The sequence below is a fragment of the Callospermophilus lateralis genome, chromosome X (assembly GCF_048772815.1).
Source record: "Callospermophilus lateralis isolate mCalLat2 chromosome X, mCalLat2.hap1, whole genome shotgun sequence".
NCBI classification, from domain to species: Eukaryota; Metazoa; Chordata; class Mammalia; order Rodentia; family Sciuridae; genus Callospermophilus; species Callospermophilus lateralis.
In genome coordinates, this window is record NC_135325.1 from 126,503,176 (window position 1) to 126,519,666 (window position 16,491).

Consider the following 16,491-nt stretch of genomic DNA (forward strand, 5'->3'; position numbering starts at 1 on the left):
CACTCTAGTTGACTGATGACACAAGGTAAGACCTTTTGTTTACTCATATTTTATTATCTCTAAGGCATTCTTAAATAAAAATTATGACAGGTTTGGCAGTATTGTATATTGATTGGATCTTAAATTACCTTTATGAGTCTGGAACTCTTTAAGTGATACACTTTGAGTTCCACCCCAACTCTGAAGGTTCATTTCCGCCTTATTTCTTACTAGAAGGATTTTCACTTGAGATGTATATGCCCTTATGTGAAAGACATAGTGGAGGAACCAAAATCATAAGTGAATCTATGAAAGCACTCATAAATAGAATCTTGTTAACTGCAATAAAGGCAGCATATTAACAACACTACCACTATATTTACATTTGGTACTATTATTTTTCATTTTCTTGCTTGATGTGTTTTCATTTGCTATTTTCCCTGCAATGCCAGTAACACGCCAGTATTTTTCTTTTTTATCTGATATTTTATGCATTTAGGGCTTTCCCCCTGTTAATCCAAATTCCCCTCCCTGTAAATGGTCAGTGGCCTTCTCCTTGGTGGCCCCTACAGTGATCCCAAAGATCCATAATAGCTCGAATGCTTGTGGTGGTCAACCTTTGGGTAACTTTTGCCTAAACTTCAAAGTATAGTTTAATGTATTTCTCAAACCCACCTCATATCTCATATATATATATATATATATATATATATATATATGTGTAATATTAGTTATTAATAGACCTTTGTTTTTATTTATTTATTTATATGCAGTGCTGAGGCCCAGTGCCTCACATATGCTAAGCTAGCGCTCTACCACTGAGCCACAACCCCAGCCCACCTCTTTAATAGAAATCTTCAGCTCAGTTTACTTTCCCTCCTCTTTTGTTTCTACTAAGGTCACATTGCAAAAACTGTTAATCCTGTTATTTTGCTTTAACTTCCATTTTCTATTCCAAACCTTAGTTTCTTTTTTTCCCCTAATTTATCCCCAGTAGGAGTGACTCCAAATTTGCATATACCGGAACTGAAATGCGCACAGTTGCTGAAAAGGTATTGTGCTAGAATACTGCATGACAGAAAGTTGTAGATGGGGAGGGATATCTCTATTCTCTATTCTGATGACTTCAGGAGAATATTAATAAATTTTATAGCTGGGTAGGATGTTCTTTCTAATGAAATCAGACAAAGAATTCACTCATTGAAAATGGAATGTAATTTATTGTTCTTTGTAGCAATTTATAATACTTGATCAGAATGAATAATCACTATCATACCACCCTTTTCCACCCCTCCTTGCCATTACTGCCTTCATTATGGCCCTTTCTTTAAGACTTTGACATCTGGTTCACATTGTTTGTTATCTCTTTATCCCGTGTCTCAATATCTGCTCATGCAATCCCTCTGTTCTCAAATACAGACCATCCATAGTGTCATAGTTATTAGTCCACTTTGGTTTTTCTCCTGTCTTCACTCCCACCCCACCTTTTTGCCATGCTCTAGCCTAATTGTGGTATAATGTTAATTCCCCCAATATATCACACACCAATTCTTTTGTAAAAATATAATTAAAATGAATCACTTCCTCCTAGATATGAGGTAAAAATCCCACTTCTTATATACAAACTTCTCAACTCTAAGCATTAGCCTCCTTTCTTCTTCTATGAAGAAGAAAAAAAAAACCCTCTTCCTATTCAGAGCTGCATCTTACTTATAGACTTTTCTGGATCATCAGTCTTTTCATGTCACCTGGCTCTTTTCCCTTAGGATACAAATACTCATGTTTAAGTTACTCTCATTTTCAGAAAAAAAAAAAAAAACCCTATTCGATCCTATATCTTGCTATAGAAACTATTCTACATACTTCCTTTAATAGCTAGACTTCTTTCTTCTTTTTTATGTGTGTGTTACTGGGGATTGAACCCAGGGCCAATGAACCACTGAGCCACATCCCCAGCCCTTTTTATTTTTTATTCTGTGACAGGATCTCACTAAGCTGCTTCCGACCTCACCAAGTTGCTGAGGCTGGCTTTGATTCTGAGCTGCTGGAATTATAGGCATGCACCTGGCAATAGTTAGAGGTCTTAAAAGAATGGTCTAATATCATTTCTTCACCTTCCCCAGTCAAACCCACTGCAGACTGGTGTCCAATTCTACCTCTCCAGTGATCTCCTCATTGCTGCATCCAACAGATTATTTCTTGATACTTCTCTTTCTCCCTGACATTCTGAACTCTCCTGGGTTACTGATTTGTTTCTTTTACTCATTTTCCTTTCCCCAACCTTTATGGACCCTTCCTCCTCTGTGTGTGCATTAAATGTTGCTCATTACTTTTAGGCACTGAAACCTTCTCTGATGAGAGTGAATGTTTGTGTGAATTGGTTTACCCTGGGCATCAACTGCTAAAATATATTCTAAATCTTAATAATATAATTTTTTTTCCAAGAGTTCATGTCCTCATCTTGAATTTTGTATAAATTTGTACTGTTCAAATTAATTTGGTTATGTTCCAATAAATCCATTGTAAATAAAATATATTGAGGCCCAAATTACATTTAATACACTTAAGCTAGCAAATATCATTGCTTAGCAACATAGTACACTGTAGAATACCTGTTGTTTCCCCTGTTTGTGTCACTGATCACAAATTACAGCTCCTTGCTGCTGTCCAGCATTGCAAAAGAATATCACATATTGCTAGCCTGGGAAAAGATGAAAATTCAAAGTATAGTTTCTAATGAATGCTTATTGCTTTTATACCATAGTCAAGTTGAAAAGTCCTAAGTTAAAATAATTGTAATTTGAGGATCATCTGTACTAGAATCTTAGGACATTTTATTTTTATGTATACCCTCCTGCCTTTTAGATTATTGCTATCATGCATTTTAATTTTATGAATATTTAAGCCTCTTGTGACATTGTGATAAATGTTTCACACAGTTAGTATATATTATATATACCCAAATGTTACTCTTTATGGTGTTCATCATTCCTTTCTTCATTTCTGGGATTTTCTTTCTGCCTGAAGAATTCTGTGCTGGTAATGAATTCCCTCCATTGTGCATCTAAAAATGTCTTTATTTTTCCTTCATTTTTGAAGGTTTTATTCTGTGTATAGGATTCTTGATTTGCAGATATTTTCTTGTAGCTCTCATAAGATGTCATTCTGTTTAGCTTTCAAAAGTTAGCTATTTGTCTTATTGCTCCTTGAAAGGTTATAAATCTTTTTATCCCTGCTTTTAGTTTTATTTATTGTGGACAATGGGTTGCTAGACACAACAAATAGTTGCTAATGATAGAAAATAAATAAAATGAAGTCCCTGCTCTTAAAGGAACTTGCATTTTAGTAAGGAAGGAAATTGTGTAAATAATAACTGTGGGGTGGGCATGGTGGTACACACCTATAATCCCAGCAGCTCAGGAGGCTAAGGCAGGAGGATGGTGAGTGCAAAGCCTGCCTCAGCAATGGAGAGGTGCTAAGCAACTCAGTGAGACCCTGTCTCTAGATAAAATACAAAATGGGCTGGGGATGTGGCGATGTGGCTCAGTGGTCAAGTGCCCCTGAGTTTAATCCTTGGTACAAAATAATAATAATAATAATAATAATAATAGGGCTGGGGTTGTGGCTCAGTGGTAGAGTGCTCACCTAGCATGCACAAGACACCAGATTCAATCCTCGGCACCACATAAATGTAAAATAAAGATACTGTGTCCACCTAAAACTTAAGAATAAATATTTAAAAATAATAATAATAATGTGTACATATGTGTGTTATAAAAGAAGTCATATGTGGTAGAAAACAATTCTTTTTTCATTTTATTCTTTTTTTGGGGGGTGGTACCTCAGATTGAACTCAGGGGCACTCGACCACTGAGCCACATCCCCAGCCCTGTTTTGTATTTTATTTAGAGACAGGGTCTCACTGAGTTGCCTAGCGTCTCACTGTTGCTGAGGCTGGTTTGAACTTGTGATACTCCTGCCTCAGACTCATGAACTGCTGGGATTACAGGTATGCACCACCATGCCTGGCAAAATTCTTTTTTTTTTTTTTTTAGTAGGATTATCAGGAAACTTAAAAGAATTTAAAAGGTCCACAAAGTGAAAAAAAGGCTGAAAAACAGAAGGGAAAGTGTGAAAAGGCACACAGCCATGAAATGGGACCATAAATAGGGAACTACAAGTAGCTGAACTTAAAATCTTTGAGATGCTTTACAGAGGTACTCTTAATTGCTTTTCAACAAATCATCACTTGAACAGCTTTTTATTTATTAAAGAAAATGTGCATTGGGCTGAGGTTGTAGCTCAGTGGCAGAGCACTTGCCTAGCACATGTGAGGCACTGGGTTTGATCCTTAGCACCACAAAAAATAAATAAATAAATAAATAAAGGCATGCTGTCCATCTACAACTATAAACAAGATTTAAAAAAAAAGAAAAAGAAAATGTGAGGGGACTTGGGTTGTGGCTCAGCGGTAGAGTGCTCACCTCACACTTGCGGGGGCCCTGGATTTGATCCTCAGCACCACATAAAAATAAATGAGTAAAATAAAGGTATTGTGTCCAACTAAAACTAAAAAATAAATATTTTTTTAAAAAGAAAATGTGAATTAATTCAAAGAACTGTCAGCATTTGATATGCAAATTTTGTCTAAATACTAACTTTTATATTTTTGTTTCTGAAATATGTATATCGAGGAAGGATTTCTTTATTTGAAACATTTCATTTTTCATGAGAAAAGTGTCAGTTTCCTGAAAGGGAATCTTTAACCTGATACCATAATAAAATGCAATCCTATAACTAATTGACAGGAGATTGGAGAGAGAAGTGTTACTGGCCAGAGACAGAAGTAATGATTTCTCTGGGTTTTCCTTTAGGTTGACACCGTCAGAATTGTTCATATTCATTCTGTCATCATCTTGCGACGTTCTGATAAGAGGAAGGACCGAGTAGAAATTTCTCCAGAGCAGCTATCTGCGGCCTCAACAGAAGCAGAGATATCCTTATTGATCTAAAAGAATCTCTGGGGCTTCTGTGCCACATTGATTTGTTTGCTGCAGGCATCTGACTTTAGGTGGTTTCACAAATTTTCTTCCTGATAACTATTTCCCCAGTTTTCACATTTACCCCTCAGATCCAATTGTTGGGTTAATTAGAATTTCTATTTCTCCTTTGGAGTGGCTTTTATTGGAAGAATTATATATTTATGTTCCTAAATGTCAAAAGATTCCAGGGTCAAATATTATGACAATGAATTATATGAGGACTCCCCTTCACCTTCCTCCACATTCCCCACTCTCCCTTCTTTCCTTTGTGCCCCTCTTTCCTTTAGCTCAATAGCAACACAAGGCTAGGTAAGTAAGGAAAAAAAAAACAGAAACAAAAACAAAGAACAAGGCAAGAGCACCATCTATCTCTCTCTCTTTTCTTTTTTGGTACTGGCCCCTCCGGAGACATAACAATGATTATCAATTTTTCCTATATACTAAAATATATATGGATATTTTTCTTTCTGAAAAAGAAAAGTATTTAATACTTGTGATAGCTTATGACATGCCGTGTCCATCTTTTTTTCACCTAACAGGGTATCATCAGATTTGTTCAATTCAATATACAGAGGTGCCTCATTCTGATGCCATCACTTATTTCACCTGTCCTTATGAACATGTTTTAAAGTGCAGCAATGAATAACCTTGTACAGACAGCATTTCATAAACATGTGCATATCTATAGGATCAATTCCTAAAGGTACTTTTTATTTGTTCAAAATGCTTGTTTTTAAAGTTAATTGAAGTTAAAAATGGTTTGTTTCCAATGAACTGTTAATATCCAAACATGTTAAATTCTTTATTAGGAATTTATAGTAAAATAAAGATATCAATAGTACTACCTGATATTTCAATAAAAATATATACACTATACAATGGCATCTAGGCATCTGTTCTTTTTATTATAGCATAATCTCCCAATCAGACATAGAAATGTAAAAGTAACAATGTTATTTTCTTTTTCCAATGTACTGGATTTAAGTTTCTAGAATTTATAACTCAAAATGTCTACACAAATAGAGTATTTCCTCTAAGAAATTTTATGTTATAATATAAAATTTGAAATTTGAAAAAGATGGAATTTTCTGAGTTACATATACAGCTTTTACATTCTTTTAGAATGTTTTTTTAAATATTAAAAATTATATATCCATAATACATGTCCTTGCTATTCACATAATTCTTTAGTCATCAAGTGAACCCTTTCAATAAAACTTTATCTGCAAATATTTAATATGTGAGACAAAATCATTATGAAAAGTTAAACTGTTACTATAGCTTTCTCATCTTCCATTTTATGCATTTCCTGCCTACCATGTAATTTCCTGTTCTAGAGGGATGTTGATATATTTTTTTATGTTTTAAATCTCAACACTGTTGCTTTCCCAGATTGGTATAGCCATTGGTTCCAGGGTTTCTGAGTACACAATATTCACTCTGTGTATCAGATACAGCGGTGAAATCTAATACCAGTTCCAGTTATTTCAACTTTCAGAACTACCTTATTAGCTGCTTCCAAGGGATTTATGACTGCAGCTCTTCTGTACTCATTTCAACAAAAATATAGTTGTACTTTTTCTTTTATATCTAGATGAAGGTTTAAATGGCATTTGTAATGTAGCAATCTTGTTACTAGAAAGGTTTAACTGTCAATCAAAATCCTGTAGGTGTCCAAAGAAATTACCAATGATTTTTTATTGTTATCAATATGATGAGCAAAAATTGTGCTTATTTAAGAGTCATTTGTATTTTTATCTGAATTATCTGATTGCTTCCTTTGTCCTTTTTTCTATTGATTTCATAATATTCTTTTTTTTTTAAATAGGGCTAATGTGGTCTTTTTTCCTCTTTCCAGATTTTTATTGGTGCATTATAGTTGTACTTAATAATGGGATTTGTTGTTACAGATTCATACGTGCACAAAATATAACAATATAGTTTGGCTAATATCACTCCTCAACACTTGATAATGTTCTTTTAATGACTTATAGGCACTGTATATATTAAGGAAATTAACATTTTGCAATAAGGGTAGTGATTTTTCTCAGTTTATTTATGGTATGTGTTTGAGTTTTCCCTAGTTAAGTTATTGCATTATTTTATATATATATTTTTTTTTAGTTGTAGTTGGACACAATATGTTTATTTTATTTATTTATGTTTATGTGGTGCTGAGGATAGAAACCCAGGACCTCGCACATGCTAGGCGAGTGCTCTACCACTAAGCCACAATCCCAGCCCCAAGTTATTGCATTTTTATTTAGTCAAATTTATCAATCTCTAGTGTATATCTTTTGTATCTTGATTTTTTAATTCTTTTGAAATAATTATGGATTCATGAGAAGTTAGTGAAAGTTCTCTATGTGGGTTGGTGCTGTGCCTCAGTGGTAGCACACTTGCCTGGCATACATGAGGCACTGGGTTCGATTCTCAGCACCACATAGAAATAAATAAAATGAAAAGTCTATCAACAACTAAAAAAAAAAAATACATTTAGAAAAAAAGTTCTCTGTAACATTAATCTGGTTTCCCCCGAAGGTTATATTTTACACAATTGTGGTATAATAAACCAGGGCATTTACATGGATAGAATGTATATAATTGTATGCTATTTTGTCACATGTGTAGATACATGTAATCACTACAGCAGTCAAGCTACAAAATTGTTACATCACTATGAAGATCCCCTTCATGCTGCCTTTACAGACAAACCCATATTCTTTTTGCTTACCAGCCCTATCCCCAAGCAACCACTGTCTCTCTCCTCTCTCTGAGTTGCATTTTCCTGCTGCTTTGTATCCCTGGTATCAGACGTCCCGTTCCACCTTCTTCCTGGACCGCTGGGTATTTCTGTATTCCTAGACAGAGCCCTGAGCTGTGTGCTGGGATGCTGTTAGAGTGACTTGGAAAAGGTTTGATCCTTCTGGGTCTTGCTTTGAGGACGAAGGACATGAGACCAGGGCAGCTCAGTGTAGGAGACATATTTCTGCGCTGACAGGGCATGGCCCTCGTGAGTGCCCTGCCTGATGCCTCCCTGACAATGTGACCTTCCCCACCTGGTGGGTGGGGAAAGCTGCTGGTCTCTTTCCTCCCTGAGTGCTGTGCAGTTACTTGCATCCTCTTGAGGGGCAGAGCCTTTCCCAGGCCTCAGGTAGTTTCCTCACGTGCTTGTGCTCCCCTGTGGTCTGCTGAATACTCGAATGGGACACACTGGGGATGTAGGGTTCTCTCCCTCTGCAGTTCCCTTCGCTCTGGTCCTCTGCCCTGGAAAGCTCCACCTGTCTAGACTCAGTGGCTCCTCTCCTAAACTCTGGATGGTCCACTCAGCTCCACTTTAAATTCCCTCCTATTCTGTGGCCTGGATGTCTTCTCAAGGGCTCACCCTATTCATTTCTCATCTGTTGGCCTTCTTTGCATGATGATCATTGTCTTTTTTTTTTTTTAAAGAGAGAGGGAGAGAGAGAGAATTTTAATATTTATTTTTTAGTTTTCAGCGGACACAACATCTTTGTTTTGTATGTGGTGTTGAGGATCGAACCCGGGCCGCACGCATGCTAGGCGAGCGTGCTACCGCTTGAGCCACATCCCCAGCCCTATGATGATCATTGTCTTGAAAATTGTTGGTTCATATATGTTGTCCAGTGTCTTTGTATCTGCCTTGACTAGAAGCAGAAAATCTATTCATTGGTATTCAAAAAACAAAGGCAAACTTGGGCAAAGTAAGAATTCCAAGGACATAATTGTGTAAAAAAGATGTTTATTATTGGAAACACATATTTTACTTTCAAACTGAAATGAGCCCATTTCCAAAATTGGGTGATAGGTAGATACATTGCTCCACTTTAACATTATAATCACCATTTATTAAATATTTTCTAGGAGCCAAGTCCCATGCTAAACACTTCCACTGTTGTGTAAAAGCATGTTTCTGCACAGTGTACAACAGAAGAAACAGGCTAAGAGAAGTTAAGTGATTTCTCTTGGCATTGGAACATTTAAAAATGCTTTTAAAATATTGTTCTCATGTTTAGTTGTATGAGTAGGATTATGGTGTTTTAGTATAATTTGTAGAAAAATTAATCAACATCTTATAGTACAGCAGCAGTAGTCTTGAGAAAATTTTTTGAGTAATATTCTCATGTTTTAACTTTAGATAGTTATTGGAAACTTTTATTTTTACAACAAAAGAGGAAGATATTCTTTTAGGGGGATGTTTCCTTTTTTTTTAAAGAGAGAGAGAGAGAGAGAGAGGAGAGAGAGAGAGAAATTTTAATATTTTATTTTTTAGTTTTCGGCGGACACAACATCTTTGTTTGTATGTGGTGTTGAGGATCGAACCCGGACCGCATGCATGCCAGGCGAGCGCGCTACCACTTGAGCCACATCCCCAGCCCTTAGGGCGATGTTTCTAAACAAGTAGGGAGACTTAACTGGGGTTTTTGCTCTTTGATCTCTGGATTCACTGTATTTGCTGTTGTTCACATTAACAACCTAGCTGGGCATGTGGCACATGTCTATAAAATCCCAGTGGTTCAGGAGGCTGAGTCAAGAGGATCTCAAGTTCAGAGCCAGCCTCAGCAAGGGCAAGGTGCTAAGCAACTCACTGATACCCTGTTTCTAAATAAAATATAAAATAGGGCTGAGGATATAGCTCAGTGATTGAGTGCCCCTGAGTTCAATCTCCAGTACCAACACCACCACCACAAACAACAACAAAAACATTAACAACCTGCCAAAGAGAAATCAAATGAATAAAACAAATTGTTAGGCTGAGGGGTAGAGTACTGAAGTGCTTGCCTAGCATGAATGAGGCCCTGGGTTGGGTTCCATCCCCAGCACCAAAAACAAACAACCTTTGTGTTTCTTTTTTCAAAACTGGAAGACACGAATTGGTGTCAACATACTTTACATACAACCAGAGATATGAAAAATTGTGCTGTATACATGTAATAAGAATTGTAATGCGTTCTGCTGTCATTTATTTTTTTAAAAAAATCAGTAAAAAGATGGAAGTAAACCAGAACTAGAGAGACAGGACAGAAGATTCAAGCTGATAATGTAAGTGACATCTGAGGATTTAAATAAGCTTCTTTTCAGATAATAGTGGTAAGGATTTGAGTGACCAAACATTAGCTAAATTGGATTAGGAGGATTTACATAAACCTTATTTCATTCTTCTGTTGCACTTAAATTGTAATGGCTTCACTTTAAATTTTAGGATGCTTTCTGAGCCCTTAGTTTCCACCTTTTGAAAATACCTTGACAAACACACAGGTTGGCTGAATTAACAGGTCGCCCCATGAGAGTTGTGGGCTGGTATCATTCCCATCCTCATATAACTGTCTGGCCTTCACATGTTGGTGAGTATTATGGGGTTGTAGCATTTATTATCTTCAGAAATGAATATCATTTTTCCTTCATTACATAAACCATGGCTGTTTTAAATCACAAATTGACTGTCCTTAAATAGATGTCATTATTTTGATTTGTTTTCCATGTTTTAAAAAGTAATGATTCATGTCATATTATTTTTATTAGTGAGAGGGAAATTTTCAGTATTCAATTTTTATTTCTATTCAGGAAATCAAGAATAAAGCCCAACAATGAGCTGATATCAAAAGTAATGTAACTGATATTGCTGATTGCTATCTAGTACATGCCCATTCTGAAGGCTCACAGGTGTAAAGTGTTAATTTAGCAAAATTGATTTTTACAATCTCTGTTTATACATAATCAAGTTTAGCTGTTGGAACTATATTCTCATTCCTCTAATTAGTATAATGTAACTAAATTGCTTTTTCTCTTTTTACCAACCATTTTCTTGCAAATTATGATTGATTTTTGTCTTTTTCTGACACTCTAGAAAGAAGTAGAATAACTACTTGGTGGGTTAAGTAAGTGGCAGAACTGAGGTTAGAACCTGTATCATCTATATCTCTAAGCACATTGTTTAGTTCAGTTTTTTTTTCCTTTAAGAAGGCTTTCTCAGGCTGTAGCTCAGTGGTAGAGCGCTTGCCTTGTACATGTGAGGCTCTGGGTTCGATCCTCAGCACCACATAAAAATAAATAAATAAAAATAAAGATATTGTGTCCATCTACAACTAAAAAAAAATATCTTAAAAAAAGAAGGCTTTCTCACTGAAGAAAGCAGTACATTAATTGTACTCTATAGTTCAAGTTCCTTAGCTCCTTGGGAATAGGTAACAAATAGTTCAGAAATTTGAGTAGCATTGTTTTAAGACAACCAAGTTAAAGTGTCACGTAGATGATTGAAGAGATTAAAAAGGTAAGGCCATGGAACTAGATGAAATTCCTCAGTGAGTGAGGGCGCATAGATTCAAGGACAGAAAAGTGAGCCATGACAATATTTTGAGTTGAAAGATAAGAAGAATCCAGCAAAACAGATTGGAAAAGATCAAGCAAGACATTAAGAGAACAGGTAGAAAGAATGAAAACTGAGGAGGGAGTGATCAGCTGAGATACCAGGTAAATTGAGGACCAAGAATAGATTATTGGTTACCTTGACAAAAGCAGTGTGAGTAACATGATAGGGACAGTCAAATAGTATTCTGCTTCTATCTAGAGGTTAGGAAATAATTGACAAAAAAAGGCGGGGGGAGGTAAGGAGAGAAAAGGCAATTTTCCATGGTCATGTATAAAATGAAACGGAATTAATGCCCAGGAAGTACCTTTGATAGACTAGGCATTGTGCTAAAAATAAAAAGTCTTGCAATTTTAAAAATACAAAACCCTGTGAGAGAAGGGATACTATTTATTATCATTTAATTCATGAGGATGTAAGCTTAAAGATATTAAGAATTTTACTCAGGTCATATAGCAATACAGAGATGATTTACACAATGTTACATTTTTCAGCAATGGTTTCAGCAAATATTTACTTCATTTTCACTCTTGGGTGCTGTTTATTCTTGATCATTACTTGGGAATACATTGAAAAGTCCTAAGACAGATCAAAATGGTGAAAATACTAAAACTGTTGGCCAAATAGATTGCCAAAGTAAGACAGCATAAGTTACAAGACCCAGTTTTGCTCTGCAGTATTTTGTCATTATACCTAATCTTTTTTGTATCCTTTTTGCACAATGGTCTCAAGATTTCAGCTTTTCAAGTTAGCTTCTCTTTAGTTTTGGATATTTAATCTTTTAACTAGTTCTTATCTTCTTTTCAAAAATTGTGTAAATTTTAAATAGTGGGGTATTGTTTCTACTTTCTGGAATGTTTGATTCAATTATACAACAATAACTTATTTTTTATTTTTAGTTGTACATGGACACAATACCTTTATTTTACTTATTTATTTTTATGTGGTGCTGAGGATCGAACCCAGTGTCCCACATATGCTAGGCAAGCGCTTTACCACTGAGCTACAACTCCAGACCCTGCAATCACTTCTATGATAATTTCTTCAAAGAAGTAGTTCTATAGTAGTTCCACATTTCCTGTATTTAGTAGCAATTCTAATATATTCACTGACATAGAAGCTATCCATCAAAAGACCTTTTTTTCCCTAAGAAATATTTTTGTCTCCTTCTAAAGCCTTTCTGTTTGAATCCCTATGAAGGAAGTTATCAAGTTTGGCAAGGGTTTAACTGAAAGTTTTAATATTTTTTATGAAACATTTAATAGCAGGACTATTCTTAGGATAGACAACCTAGAGTTATTAATGTTTTATTACTTAATAGCATACTTTTCATGGTATTTCCTTAACCCAGCAAAAACATTTATACTTGGACAATCATAGTATTCTTAGTATATATCCCTGTACTCACTATAGAATCTGAATCCTGGGAGAATTTCGTACCACTATTATCTTTAAATGGAGTCTATGAAATACAATTTATTGACAGAACTTTTTTTTCAGATGTTCGCACTCAAGCCATGTACCAGATGATGGATCAAGGTTTTGTAGGACTTATTTTTTCCTGTTTCATAGAGGATAAAAACACAAAGGTGTGTGTGTGTGTGTGTGTGTGTGTGTGTGTGTATTTCTACATAGAGTAGAGAAAAATCTCTTTGTAATTTTAATAGGATGGCCAGGGAAATTTTCAATGTAAAAGGTTATTGAGTCAGGACCCAAAGAAGGTGAGGGAGCAAGTCTTGTGGATTTCTTGGGGGAAGAGCATTCCAGGCAGAGGAAATAGCCAGTGCAAAGACCCTAAGGTGAGTTTGTCATGTTCAGGGAACATTGCGGAAGTTGATATGGCTGGAGCAAAATGAAGAAAATCACAAATGTACATCCAAGTGTACGTCAGAGAGTCTTAGTTTTACACTATTACCCAAGTCTCCTATTTTCTTAGCCTCTTTTCATCTTGGGAGTATCTGGGTTTATATGATAACCCAGTTGGTTATTATAAGGTCTGAAAGACAATTGGGCCAGATCTTGTAAGACCTTGTATTTGACTCTCATTTGGGAAACCACTAGAGGGCGACTTTATGTTTTAATAGGATCTCTGGCTACTGTATTGATAACTGACTAAATGGGGATGGAGGGTATGAAATCCGTGACATCAGTGAAACCAGATAGTCAAGAGATGATGGGGCTTTGATCATGTTGGTAGAAGTGGAGATAATGAAAAGTGGTGAGATTAGTTACATTCTTAGAATCAGTGTTAATAATGAATATTTTCCATGAAATCACTCTTTTCCAGAACATTAAAGTTCAATATCTAGAACTTTTTACTTCATTTGAAATGCTTTCTACATTGTTATCATAAGTATTTATTGAATGAGTTTGTCAGCTTCCAACATAATAATTTGTTCTGATTCTTACTTTTTTCGGATTTCATATTTATTAGCAGTTGTATCACATGAGCAGATGTTTGGTTGTGACCATTTTATGTTGACAGAGTATATGTTCCCTCTTAAAGGAATTCATTTATGGCATATTCCATCTTCAGAATCTGTGTTAGTCTTCTACTTCCAGAAAGACCTTTGGGTTTTAGGTTAGAGTAACTAAATTGCTATGAAATTCTCAGTACATAAAAATGATCAGTCCTTCTTTCTGTGACTTTTTTTTTTTTTTTAATAAACAGACTGGTCGGGTACTCTACACTTGCTTCCAATCCATACAGGCCCAAAAGAGCTCAGAGTAAGTATGACAGAGACATGTGTATATAATGATGGGTTAATTTCTCATTCAGGGAATTGATTGTTTCATTTCATTTTATTTCTCTCAGTGGTAATCATTAACAACTCTGTTTCTAGTTATATTTGCTAATGGTTTTATGAGGAATTAGAAGCTCTTTAGCAGCTTGGATATTGGGTATATAGGAAGCTAATAAGAGGAAGACTGAGTATGCAGAGTGATACTGATTTTTATAGATTCTTGACTTTGCTATGCCATTAACTTGATTTCAGATTTACAGTTATCTCGCTTAAATGTTTACATAACTTAATTTCCTCATTATAATTTAACTCAATTTAAATTAGCAAATCTTAATTGAATACTTGGTATATGCCAAGCACTATGACAGACACCGAAGATACAGAGGCAAAAAACAAGTGTATTGTCTATTTGGGAGATGTAAGCAGATTATCTTAATTTTTTTTTCTTGTAGTACATATCAATTGATTATAGTATTGTTTGAAGTAACAAAGAGTTGGGGGAAAGCTTAGATGTTTATCAGTAGAAAACTAATTAAATGAATTATGATTTATCCATATAAAACAACTATGATAAATCTTACTTGGAATACAGAAATCTCTAAGAAATAATGTTAAATGAAAAAGGCATGGTATAAGAAAAGTGTGTATAGTAGACTACTATTTGCAAAAAGGTAGAAGAGAAATAGATGCATGAACATACCTGTATATTTGCTTATAAATACATCAGTCACTTCAGTAGAGGGGAAGTGGGTATGAGGGAGTAGAGAGAGTGGAGAATTCATTATATACTTTTCATAGGTTTGGAATATGGAACCATACATAAGTGTTATCTTAGCTTGTTCACCACTGTGACCAAAAGACCTGACAAAAACTATATAAAGGAGAAAAGGTTCATTTGGGGCTTGTGGTTTCAGAGATCCATCCATGGTTGGTCAATTCCATACCTCTGGGCCCCAGGTGAGTCAGAACATCATGGTGAAAGAGCATAGAGGAGGAAAGCAGCTCAGGACATGGCAAACAGAAAGCTGAAAAAGCTTCACTCTCCAGGGACATACTATAAACCTCAAATGTACACCCTCATTGACCTACCACCTCCAGTCACACCCTACCTATATCTGTGGATTAATATCAATATCTGTGGATTAATCCACTGATTAGCTTGTACCTCACTTAATCATTTCACCTCTAATAATTCTTGCATTATTTCACACATGAGCTTAGAGGGGATATCTAAACCATATAGTTATCTAATCAAGAAACATTAATTTTTTTAAATGTCAGCAAATGAATATATAACATGCATAAAAATATTAGGTGGTATAGAATGGCTTATAATAAATAGCCTCACTCCTTAAAAGGATCACTGTCTCTAATTTTGTTTTCAGGTCTTCTGATATTATCTTTGTTATCTCTAAACAGTATACTTAAACTCTTTTTTAAAAACTTTTTTCTTAGCTGTAGATGGACACAATATCTTTATTTTTATGTATTTCTTTTTATGTTGTGCTGAGCATTCTACCACCAAGCTACAACCCCAGCCCTTAAACTCTTTTTTGATTTACAAAATTTGGATAGTATTTATTATTATTAAGATAATATTTATCATCATCATCATCATCATCATCATCTTTTTAACTTGATCTCACAAATGAAGATTTACCTCACTTGCACTACCCCATCTCCATTCCGTTGGTTAGTTTTCTAATCTTAAGTTTGCCTTTTTTTTTTCTTTTTCTTTCTTTCTTTTTTCTTTTTTTTTTTTTTTTTTTTTTTTTTGGTATTGGGGATTGAACTCAGGGGCACTGGACCACTGAGCCACATCCCCAGCTCTATTTTGTATTTTATTTAGAGAAAGGGTCTCCCTGAGTTGCTTAGTGCCTCGCTTTTGCTGAGGCTGACTTTGAACTATAAGTCTTCATATTCCCAGTTGCAAATACCTGTGTACTGCATTATAACCATAATTGTTTTGTCTATTGATTAATTGTAAGGGTGGGAAGTCAAGTGTTTATATTATGATGGTGTGAATATTATTCTCTGTACAATTAAGCAGTGTAAAGTAGTGTGCTATGATTCCACTTCCTTTCTTTTACAGCCTTTTGTTTTTATTTCAAATGGCTTTTCCCCCTTATTTTTCTGCTTTTATCCCTTCCTGAATTCCAGATTCTTGATATTGTGACATTTTCTTTTATATTCCCAGATAAAATAATCTACAATCTACCCAGTTCATAGGAAAAATTCTTAGTTATAACTCAGTTTAGTTCCATAATTTAAAGTTTCTTCAAGTTTAAATCAGTCTTTGAGGAGAGGAATTTCTCATTGCTTCAATTACTTCCCTTACTTC

At 35.1% G+C, this 16,491-nt stretch overlaps 1 protein-coding gene across 1 annotated transcript in view; it reads left to right on the forward strand.

Annotated features, from left to right (window-relative positions):
- Positions 1–16,491, forward strand: part of Brcc3 (BRCA1/BRCA2-containing complex subunit 3) — a 38,685-nt gene that overhangs the window by 933 nt on the left and 21,261 nt on the right. Inside the window, exons 2-7 of the mRNA XM_077107188.1 lie at positions 9–25; positions 977–1,031; positions 4,854–4,973; positions 10,297–10,384; positions 12,907–12,995; positions 14,078–14,133. Coding sequence (XP_076963303.1) covers positions 9–25; positions 977–1,031; positions 4,854–4,973; positions 10,297–10,384; positions 12,907–12,995; positions 14,078–14,133 — 425 coding nt within the window. The remainder of the gene's footprint in view (positions 1–8; positions 26–976; positions 1,032–4,853; positions 4,974–10,296; positions 10,385–12,906; positions 12,996–14,077; positions 14,134–16,491) is intronic.